The following is a 12305-nucleotide window of genomic DNA, read 5'->3' as shown; positions in this document are numbered from 1 at the left end:
CAGCTAGCTGTCCATAATGTATTATGAATTCAAGCCTAATATACTATTTTACATCAAAATACTGAAAGGAAAGACAAGGTAAAGTTCCCCCCTAAAAAACAAAACCCTTATTTCTACTATGCAGCAAAGCAAATTTAAAAAAATCTAGTGAGTATAAAAGAGTCACATGCCAAATTAAATTTCTAGCTTAATTTAATAAGAATGTGAATTCAACTTTCTTACAGCCTGAGTGATTTCAACTATACTTGAATATGCACTCACTGATACGTATGCTAACATATGTACTGTCTGTACAACTACAAAGATGAATGAAAAACAAAATGTACAAGTCTTCCAATTTAGTCTTATTATTTTGAGGGCATTTGTTTACATTAGAGTTGGTAGTACATTCAAATGTATTCATATTTTATGCATTTGAGGGCAGTAATTTTAGCGGTTATACACAGAATCTAGTCTACTTAAGACAGAACTGGTTTAAGATAAAATCTGTTTAGCTGAAGGTCAGATATTTGTTAATTACTGATTTTCTATAGGCGGTGCTATGGGACAATGGTCTGTACCTTGTCACTTGTATTTTAAATAAATGCTGATTGGCCAGTAGCAAAGTAGGAAGTACAGTCAGGGCAACTAGGCAGGAAGTAGAGATGGGTAACAAGAATTCTGGGAAGAGGGAAGTTTCAGTCTGCAGTCATCATCCAGATAATCTAGAAGAAGCTAGACACAGTGCAAGCAAGATGTGACTGCCTCACTGAAAAAGGTACTAAGCCACATGGCTAACACAGACAAGAAGTATGGGCTAATATAAATTATAACAGTTAATAAGAAGCCTGAGCTACTAGGCCAACCAGTTTATAATTAATGTAGACCTCTGTGTGTTTCTTTGGGACTAAACAGTTGCAGGACCGGGCAGGACAGACACCTCTGTCAACAAGGAGGTACTACAATTTTATATTTACCTCTTACATGTACTACTTATAAATATCTTTAACAAAAATAATTCACTAAGCATTCATATTAGACATCAGGTAGGCTTGTCTCAGTGTAAACAATATCAGAATTACTGTAGGAGTCCTCATAAATCATAATCTTACTCATTATTTAATCTTTAACCTGTACTCCAAAGATCTCCAAAAAATAATATTTTATTTATTTATTTTTTGATTTTTGAGACAGGGTTTCTCCGTAGCTTTTGTTTCCTGTCCTGGAACTAGCTCTTGTAGACCAGGCTGGCCTCGAACTCACAGAGATCCGCCTGCTTCTGCCTCCCAAGTGCTGGGATTAAAGGCGTGTGCCACCACTGCCTGGCCAAAAATAGTATTTTAATAAGGGTTTTATGTACACATATCAGCTTAAATCTATTTTAATTCGAATTATTTAAATATAAAAGGACTGTCTAAGATGATTGGGATGAAGACAACCCACACTAGAGGAATGAATCTGGAAAATGCGCAAACCTAAATCACTGCTATTGATGATGAAAATCAATGGGACCACTAGACTTGGGAAAAGTCATCACAGGCACAGTTGGTTAACATGCAGATTGCTTAAGGCTATTATCATCATGCATTCTATCTATACAGTTATAGTAAACTATCTCAATGTTAGTAAAATGCTATGACTGTATATGTTCTATTTTTATATTGTACTAAATGTAATCAGAAAAGTAACCATAGAAACCATATTTAAAACATTCTTGAGATAAAAGTTTACAAAGAGAATGTCTGATATAGTAAATCTCAAGGAAACAAAGACTTTCCTACCAAGGAAAACACTTTCTAGATAGTTTTTAATTTTATTTACTGTTCTTTAATTTTTATTGTGGTCCTACTATTTACATATTCCAAAGAAGTACATACTTCACTCTGCTCTGTGTCCTTTTACTTACAGAACTGAAGATATGTCAAAAATTCCCGTCCTCAAACTGTTTAACAAATCACTAACTCTTTGTTTCCTCTCACTTATTCATTACAAAAATTATAATACACACAGAGGACTTATCTGATATTGCTTCAACATCTTATCTTTCCAAAACATTACATATGGTGTTTTGATCTCTAGACCAAGTAATAATTTTAAAATAGTAATACTATTCAGTATTTGAGTTAATTCTAGAATCACAGGATAAACTAAGCTTCACAAAAGGATTTTAGTTATATACTGAAATTACACATAGTATGTATTATACAAATACACAAAAATGTGTATATATATGAAGCATCAAAGAAAACAGCTAATATGGGACAGTGATGATAAACTAATGCATGAATTGGGTTTCTTTTTCACATATGAAAAATAATTATCTGTTCAGGGTATATTACATATGGTTATAGGGTTGACACACATACACATACACAAACACTAACTGAACTTAGGTCTCCTGTATGAAGATATTTTATTTTATTTTATTTTGCATGGTTGGGTATTAAAACCAACACCTTGTGCTGCTAGGCAAGCACTACACTACTGATCTACACCCCAGTTTCAGAGTATTATTAATTAATAAAACATTTTTAACAAAATTATAATGACCAAGTTTACTAAAGATTTCTTTTCCACAAGAAGTGCTTAATCATTTATTATCTTCATAAAGTTTTGAAAACCAGATGCATGATAGCTAAAAGAAACACAAAATATCAATGAAGACAATTATCATTAAATGTCCACTTTGTAAAAGTCATGAACGTTCCTGGGGTTCTAATTAACTTCTGTAAAACTGACTTCAAATGGTTATTTGAAAAACACACATAAAAGTGAAATGAATGATCAAAAGAACATACAGAAACTAATGGGTAAAATACATGTTGCCAACATTTACTATAAGTGAAGTGATTGGGATATCATTTCATAGCATTTACAGAGAATACACAAAAATTGTGCACATTCTGGGTGAAATAGTATATAAGCCATTAATAAAAGCATATACTAACCAGCCACAATGACACTGTCATTACGTGCTGGACCAAATTTCAGTGTCATCTCATGTTTATGTTTATGGACAGCCAAATGATCCTCGTTGGTAAAACGCTGTGGCAAAAAGTTTTAAAATACAGTTAAGATTTTCAGTTTGATCAAAGAAAACTGTTAAGGATTATCAATTTCCACAACATGTAAAACCACCATTAACAGTAAAATACCAACTTATAAACTAAAACATAATCCATCTACTGTTAGCACACAAAGACATACTAGATTTAAATAACCAGAAAAACCACTACAGAAGAATAAGAAATGATAGTATATAACTAATTTGAAAGACTTGAAAATAAAGCCTTAGGCCAAAAAAATTAATAAAATGACTACTATTCATTTTTTATTATGTCATAAATATAAACTCCATAATTCAAAGACTTTACAAAAATACTGTTTTACTTACCACTTTTTAACTGAGAATATTCTAAACATGACTCCTGTGCAAATTAAAAAATAAACCTGAGGTCAGGTGTGGTGGTGCACACCTTTAATCCCAGCACTAGAGAGGCAGATCTTTGTCAGTTTGAGGTTATCCTGATCTACATAGAGAGTTCCATGTCAGCCAGGGCTACATAGTAAGGCCCTGTCTCAATTTAAAAAAGAAAAAAGAAAGGAAAAAGAAAATTTTTTAGAAAAGAAAGAAAAGAAAAAGATAGAAATCTGGCTTTATATTCCACAGTAAAGAATTCCCTAGTTGGCTGGGAGTTGATGACACATGCCTTTAATCCCAGCATTTGGAAGGCATAGGCAGGTGGATCTCTGCATTCGAGGCCAGACTGATCTACAAAGCGAGTTCCAGTACAGGCTCCAAAGATACACAGAAAAACCTTGTGTTAAAAAAACAAAAACAAAAACCAACAACAACAAAGAATTCCTGTGTTACAATACAGCAAAGAAACAGCAACCACAACATCACTTTAAATGGCTTTAACCTAAAAGAGTGATTTTTAAAATCCTAGCTCATGTTAAAGTGAATGCACGTTTAAAGCTGTCACACCTCTCCTCACCTCATACTGGGTTAGTATTGCATGCCAACAGACACAACATGTTTAAATACCTACTGTGCCCACCAGTCAACCTTAGGAAGAGCTCCTTATTAAGCACTACTTTTACCCCAAATCAGAACCAGTCATTTATTTTGTCCATTTCCTGGTTCAGAAGTTAAATTAACCCCCACTCTTTTCTATTGCTTTACAAATGGGGATGTTAGAATTGCCATGTAACTGTTGAGAAGCCCGACACCTAGTACCTATCAGCATCCTAACTCCTGCACACAAACCCAACTTCCATTTTTAAAAAAGGCTTATGCTATTTTAATTTATGTTCACGTATATGTCTACAGAAGCAAGAAGATACTAGAGTGCCCAAAGTTGTAAGCAAACTCCAGTCCTCTGACAGAGCAACAAGCACTCTTAACTACTGAGCCCTTTCTCCATCCTCCAGCTTCAAGGTAGAAGCCTCACCAGTACCCATGTGCTCTCAACATTCATTACTTGTTCTACCACTATAATAGACTTATCTTTACGTCTACCCTTCTAAGTAAGCTGAGCACCTCCTATGATCTCCAAGTCTGCCAAAACCACATAAATGTTAATGGAAAAAACAAACCCCTTAAAATAATAGCTGATTCTTAAAATCAGTAAAATTCTAAGCTACATTAAAGAAAATCAATGTACTTTACTTAGAAACATCAATAGAAAATTAATCATTACTTTATGAAAATAATTATTACTTCTTCAGAACCTGTCTGTATCTCCACGTTGAAGGAACTGTTTTATTCACTAACTATCCACTCAGCTGTGGACACTGGGACAATCCAACTCTTTGCCACTCAGGCTACCTTCCTATTGCTTTATCCTTTAAGAGTCCACCCAAAATCTGGAAAAATTAGTAGTGGTGCTTTTGATAAGCAACCCAGAAACAAAGCTCTTAAGATAATGAACACATTGCAGAGCTCACTGATATTGGCTGCCTTTTATCCTTGTATTAAAATTCTCATTGCTATACTTTACATTCTACATGAAAAGTATCTGCACATAAGATTCCTCTTAGGTTCCATTTTGTACGTATTATTAATGAGAGCTAAACTATTAATGAAAGCAAAAGCAGAGTGACCTTTTCTTTTTTTTCTTTTGTATTGTGTGAATGTGTGGGAGTCAGAAGACACAACTTGCAGGGTTAGGATCTCCTTCTACCATGCGAATTCTAGGGACTGAACTCAGGTCCAGTCTTTGAGCAAATGCCTTTACCCAGAGAGCCATCTTTTGGGCCCAATATTTAACTATATTTACATTTCATTCATTTATTAATTTGTTTATTTATAACTGGAATCCAACCCCAGGAACCTGTGCATTCTAGGCAAGTGCTTTACCACTGAGCTCCACTTCAGTCATTATTTTTTAAAGACAAGGTCTTAGTCTCATGGTGGTCTTGAACTTCTGGTCTTTGTGCTTCAACCACCATGACTGTTCATATAATATTGAGCTGGTAATTCTAGTCTGAGAAATATAGTCTAAGAAACTAATAGAGATGCACACATAGTTCTGTAAAATGATACTCATCACAATGCTTTGTAATAATACTAAAATTAATTTCAAAGTTTATAATAGAAAAATTAAGTAAATGATGGGACAAGCTCTAGCAAGAGAACACAGCCAACAATTTAAAACCATGTTTAGTCAGGAATGGTGGCTCACATGTGTAACTCACTAACGTTTTTCAAATACTATAAATTTAAAGCTAGGAATTCTCTTAAATAATTTCTTTCTTTCCCTCTTTTTTGTTTTGTTTTTCCATACAGGGTTTCTTTGTATAACAACAACCCTGGCTGTTTTGGAACTTGCTTTACTGACCAGGCCGGCCTTGAACTTACAAGAGATTCGCCTGCCTCTTCCTCCTGAGTGCTAGGATAAAAGGTGTGTGTCACCATGCCCAGCAAAACAATTTCTTATGATACCCATACAAACATATATTCTAACATTCAGCCATTGATTCTACTATTTAAACAAATTTAAAATACAATGATTTTAATAATAAAAAATAAGCAAAAAAAAGTTAGCATCTATAGAGCTGTGGTGATGGTCCGCCATAAAGACATGAAGAGCACGTAAGGCTCTTTCAGGAGTTTGCCTAGGTTCCCAGCACCCACAGGGCAGCTAATGAACCACCAGGTACAGGAGATCTACAGACTGCAGCAGTACATGTTGCACAGCATCTCTAGCACACACATACACATAAAAATGCATAAATTAAAAGACTCTTTAAAAATAGTATCAGTGCTAGGTGTGGTGACCTATGCCTTTAATCCCAGCATTTGGGAGGCAGACTCTAAGGACAATCTAGTCTATATAGTGAGTCCCAGATCAGGTAAGGCTATATATACAGTTAAGATCTAAGAAATGTCTAAGAAATGGAGGGGTGGGTAGGGGTAGCATTTAAAAGTGCTTAATGCTCTTGGGAAGGGCCAGAGTTCAATTCCTAGCATGCTAGATGGACTGGATTGCTTGTAACTCTAGCTCCAAGGAATCCAATGCACTCTTTTGGCTTTCATGGGCACTGCCCTAACACCCCTCCCCATACACATGTAATTAAAAGTAATACCCTTCATTTTTTTTAAAAAAAAAGTATATATTAATAAGGGATCATGCACAGAATCACAGTAACCATTCTATTTTAAGCAGAAAAAGTTAGGGCTGGCTTATTTGAGCCCAAGTTTCCAAGAATGACTTCTAGAACAACATGGCAAATTTGTTACTTTCCAAACACTGCTTCTAGAAACAATGTATCTGCTGTTACGCTTTAGGGCTCCAATTTCCCTCAAAAATCCAAAGGCTTCTTCCCAGGGTGGAAGCATTGAGAACGGTGGAAGCAGTCATATGTGGGCCTTGGAGAGGTCCTGTGGTCATTTGAGGTGTGACCTTGAAGAGGACTGAGTGCCTCTTCATCCCTTGGTTTGTGGTATGAGTAGTTTTGCTTCTGCCATGCTACAGGTCCCAAGTAACAGGGTTAACTGGCAATGAGGTAAAACCTCAAACATTCTGAGTTACCAAGGAAAAGTTCTCTACTGGGGACCATATGGTAGGAGAGACTGGCCTCCACATGTGCACTCCAGTGCCTACACACAGGCATATACATAGAACAGTTAACTACCCAGCTTTCTTCTTTAGTCAACTTGGTACTAAATCCAAAAATAAATAAATAAAAGCAAATCTGACTTACCAGAGAATAAATCCAGCTAGTGGAAACTAGACATATTCTTACTGTCAAAGAATTTTTAAGATTATAATTTTTACTCTTACTTAACTTTATAAAAATGCATGTAAGTGAAAGCTTTATATTAAAAGTCTATCTCTCCTGTGTCCACTGTCCTACCTACCTAGTCCATCTTTCACCTTGATCATTATCATCTAATTTCCTTGCTTCACAATACTCTGTGAATAAATCCATGTATCTCATGTCCACAAAGCTCTACTGATAAGATTTTTCCTATCTCTCTGATCTCTTGCCAAGTTCCCCACCAATCACTGTAGACTTCAGCCACAATAGAAACATGCAATTTCTTCCATTTTTTCTTCATTCGTCAGTTGTCCAACTGATCCAATTGTCACCTTACCAATGACACATTTCCTCACCAATCTACGTTAGATAGCATCCAGGCAGGAGAGAGAGAGAGCTCAGTGTGTAAAGGCATGTACTGTGCAAGCCTGGGGACCTGAATTCCATCCCCAGAAAGAACAAACAGGTAGAAAGAGACAACCAGTCCTTATGTCCTTACTTCCACACATGCATGTGACACATACACCACCCATGGTAATGATCAATAAAAAGTAAAATAAGGGGCTGGAGAAATATTTCAGTGATTAACAACACTCGCTGCTCTTCCAGACGATCCAGGTTTTGCTCCCAGTATCCACATGTTGACTAACCATCCATAACACCAGTTCCTGGGTGACCTTGCCTCTGCAAGCACGAGGTATGAACGTAGTGCAGACACAAACAAAACATCCATAGACATAACAGAACTAAATAAATATAAAAATACCCTTTCTTACTAGGGGCTATGTAAATGGTCTACCACTGAGCTACACTGCTAACCCTTAGACAACTCAAGTTTAAAAAAGAGGCAAGAGTTGATAAAGCACTCACAGAACAATAAAGATACACAAATGGTTGATATATACATCTTAGAAAAAATGGTTATCTTTTCAATAATCATCAAAGAAATGAAACAGCACAATGAGATACCATCTATGAACAAGATGAGTTTCCAATCTGTGAATTTCTGGGGATATAATCAAATTACAGTGTCCCTGTTATGTGACCAACTGTTTTCTTTATAAATTGCCAAGTACCTAATCTGTAGTATAGTCACAGAAAGTAGACAAGACAATTGAGAACTCATATTTTGTTATGAAAAAATTCAGAAAAATGTACATATTCTACTGTCTGCTCAGTCACACAGCCTGGAGAGCACAAACTGGTTCACAACTGTGGAAGACAGATCAGGAGTTGACACAAGTAAGGGGCAAGGAAATGGGCACAAGGAAATTTTGGGGGTGATGAGTAGCCCACTATCATGACTGTGGCAACAGCTCTGTGAACACACAGACACACACATGACAAACTGCAACACTGTGTAAGGTGGCACACCTTAGCAGGTAAAGGTGTTTACTTCCAGGCCTGATGACCTGACTTTGATCCTCGCAAACTCATCAGGTATGAAAGAGGAAACTGGCTCCTAGTTGTTCGCTGACTTCCATATGCCAAATGTGGCTGTTTGTGCCAATAAGCAAACAAACACAAACACAACATGCACACGTGAACAAAATCAGTAACTGTAAAAAAAAAGCCCAAAGCATCAAACTGTGAACTATAGTGAAGTTTATTGTATGTCGATTATATTTCAACTTAAAATACCAACTAAAAATACATGAAACCAATAAAAAACTTTAATGTCTATGACTTAACTCTGTAGTATAAGTACTCTGTAAGTTTACTATACATTAAAACTTGATTCTTCTTTAGTGTCTGTAGTTAAAAGATAATCGTAATATCAATTAATAACAATATCCTAGTAAAAATTAAAATAACATCTCTGAAAATACTTCCACACATGCACTGAATTAAAGATGTTAGATTTCAGAACATTAATAGATTAGTGATACTGTCTAAGGTAGATATCAGCTGGTTTTATAAAAGTTCAAATAAGCAAAACAATTTCTAAATATAGCGATGCATTTCTGATTTTAAGTTAGGTAGCTAAGCACTGATCTTCAATGAATACAGGTCAAATAAAATTCTTTTTAAAATTTTATTGTTTTTATTGAACTATATATTTTTCTCTGTTCCCCTCCTTTCCCATCCCCCTTTCTCCTCCTCCATGGTCCCCAGGCTCCCAAATTATTCAGGAGATCTTGTCTTTTCAAATAATATTCTTTTAAGTCTGGGGTTTTTGTCTATGGTTCTAACCTTTACTATAAGATAAACTATTTCCACTGTACCGCACTGTTTTTTCTAGAACTAGGATAGATACTAAAGAATTTTAAAATGTTTTTGTTTTGTTCTTATCCTAATTCTAATCTTATAAAATCGCTGCAGTAAAACCTTAATGATAATATATTCCAGCAATGATTTGAAATGAAATGAAAGGAAACATACAAGATTATTGTAAGCAACGGCTGTATTACCTGGCCACACCCAGGGGCAGTGCATAGAAAGGGTTTGTCATCACTCATATTCCACAGGTCCTTGTATCACCTGTAACAAAGCAAGAGAGTCAAGTGTTTATGAGATGTTTGTGAATAAAGAACAATTTCAATTAACTATCTCAAGATCTGATCTCTACCAAACTTGCTAACTTTTCTATTTGAATGCAAAATAGCATACTTCGGTGACATTTTTAATCCTGTCTTCTGTCGAATGGGGCAGTGTACAGAATATTCTTCCCACATCTTTCTAGAAAGAACTGCATAAACTATGGTAAGTGAGTGGACTTGAAAGCATGGAAGTGAAGGCAATGTCCTGACACGTCCATGTTATAGCTCTGTGGAAAGGCAAAGGCCTGGGAGGAATATTCTTGGCTTCTTCACATGACCAAAGACAGGTCTTAACAGCAGGGGTAATCTCTCCTTGTACTTGTTTGGCTTAAGCTAACTGTGAACATCGCCTCATGGTTTGCTTACTTTAATGAATAGAGATGCTTTGTTTGCACTACTCTTGAGCTCAGTGCCAGGGGTGCCCCTGGCTTCCCACACAAGTTTTGGCGTCCCCTTCTTTCTATCTTTGGAGACTTACTTCACCGACCACAGAACAGGTCGATAATCTTCTACCTTTACTATGAGAGTAGACACATGCAACATGCAAAATCTATTTGATAGAAAGGGGTTAGAACACTGCCACTAGGGATACAAGAGACATACCTCAATATAATAAAGGCAATTTCAAGCAAGCCCACAGTCAATATCAACCTAAACAGACTAAAACATACAGTGTATCTACTAAAATTAGGAACTAGACAAGCATGTCCAATCTTTCCATACCTATTCAATATAGTACTTAAGTCTTAGCTAGAGCAATGGGAGATCAAGGAAAACACAAATAGGAAAAGAAGTCAAACTATATTTGCAGATTAAATAGTTTTATTAAAAAAGGCTCTTAAAAATTTCCACCAGGGGAACTTAACAGCTGAAAAGTACTTTGAGCAAAATAGCAGGATACAAAATTTAAAACAAAAATTACTAGCTTTCTTATATACAAATGACAGACTGAGAAAGAAATCAGGGAAACAATACTTTGAAAAATAGCCTCAAAAAATAAAATATCTTGGCATAACTCTTACCAAGTAAGTGAAAGACCTATATAATAAAAACTTAAAAGAAATTGAAGATACTGGAATGAATGGAAAAATAAAGTTACTAGATGATGGAAAGACCACCCATGTCATGGATTGGCAGGATTAATAATGTGATAACGGTCATCTTACCAAAAGCAAACTGATCCAGTACTATTCCCATAAAAATTCTTCACAGAAGCTGAAAGAAACAATCTTCAAATCCTATGGCTTCACAAAAGCTAAATGGATTTTGAATAATAAAAGGGCTGGCAGTATCCCAATCTCAGATTTCAAGTTGTATTTCAAAACTATAATAATAATAATAATAATAATAATAATAATAATAATAATAATAATACCCAGCATGGTACTGACATAAAAACACACAGGCTGATCAATGGAATTGAAGTGAAGACCCAGGCATAAATTCACACATCTATGAACACACCTGATTTTTGACAGAAGAAAAAGTCAAAACTACATAAGGAAGAAAAGATAGCATCTTCGATAAATGGTGCTGGTAAATAGACCCATGTTTATCACCCTGCATAAAACAAAACTCCAAATGGATCGAAAACCTCCACATAAAACCAGATATCCTGAATCTGCTAGAAAAGTGGGGGATAAGCTTGAACTTACTGGCACTGGAAAGGGCTTTCTGAACAGGACATTAATAGTAGGCATTAAGACCAACAATAAATAGAACCTCATGAAGTTGAAAAGCTTCTGAATGGCAAAGGACACCTCATTTGGGCAAAACAACAGTCAACAGAATAAAAAAAGATCTCTATCAATTATACATCTAATACAGGGTTAATATGTAAGGGTCAGTATCTGCAATATATAAAGAACTAAAAAAAAAAACACAACACCAAAAAAAAAAACAAAAAAAAAAACCCACCCCAAAAACCCAACTAGGTACAGAACTAACCACAGAGGTCTCGAGGATGAAACACAATTTTTTTTCCTTATTAATAGATACTTTATTTTTATTTTTTTATTTTATTATTTATATATTTATTAAAGATTTCTGTCTCCTCCCGGCCACCGCCTCCCATTTCCCTCCCCCTCCCCCAATCAACTCCCTCTCTCTCATCAGCCCTAAGAGCAGTCAGGGTTCCCTGCCCTGTGGGGAGTCCAAGAACCACCCACCTCCTTCCAGGTCTAGTAAGGTGAACAATGAAACAGCCTAGGCTCCTACAAAGCCAGTACGTGCAGTAGGATCAAAAACCCATTGCCATTGTTCTTGACTTCTCAGTAGTCCTCATTGTCCGCTATGTTCAGCGAGTCCAGTTTTATCCCATACTTTTTCAGACCCAGTCCAGCTGGCCTTGGTGAGTTCCCGATAGATTGTCCCCATTGTCTCAGTGTGTGGGTGCACCCCTCGCAGTCCTGAGTTCCTTGCTCGTGCTCTCTCTCCTTCTGCTCCTGATTTGGACCTTGGGGTTTCAGTCCGGTGCTCCAATGTGGGTCTCTGTCTCTGTCTCCTTTCATCGCTTGATGA

At 36.1% G+C, this 12305-nt stretch overlaps 1 protein-coding gene across 4 annotated transcripts in view; it reads right to left on the bottom strand.

Moving 5' to 3' along the window:
• The window catches only part of Atf2 (activating transcription factor 2), a 73933-nt gene that overhangs the window by 36048 nt on the left and 25580 nt on the right, over positions 1-12305 (bottom strand). For 2 of the 4 annotated variants that reach the window (XM_075984859.1, XM_075984861.1), the window contains exons 4-5: positions 9657-9726; positions 2928-3024 (exon numbers count right to left, since the gene is read on the bottom strand). In XM_075984859.1, coding sequence (XP_075840974.1) covers positions 2928-3024; positions 9657-9704 — 145 coding nt within the window. In that variant the 5' untranslated portion in view covers positions 9705-9726. The remainder of the gene's footprint in view (positions 1-2927; positions 3025-9656; positions 9727-12305) is intronic. The other 2 variants (XM_075984860.1, XM_075984862.1) reach the window with 1 other exon arrangement.

The sequence above is a fragment of the Microtus pennsylvanicus genome, chromosome 9 (genome assembly GCF_037038515.1).
Source record: "Microtus pennsylvanicus isolate mMicPen1 chromosome 9, mMicPen1.hap1, whole genome shotgun sequence".
Lineage (NCBI taxonomy): Eukaryota > Metazoa > Chordata > Mammalia > Rodentia > Cricetidae > Microtus > Microtus pennsylvanicus.
Note: the sequence above shows the minus strand (reverse complement) of the source record. Positions and strands in the feature narration are given on the sequence as shown.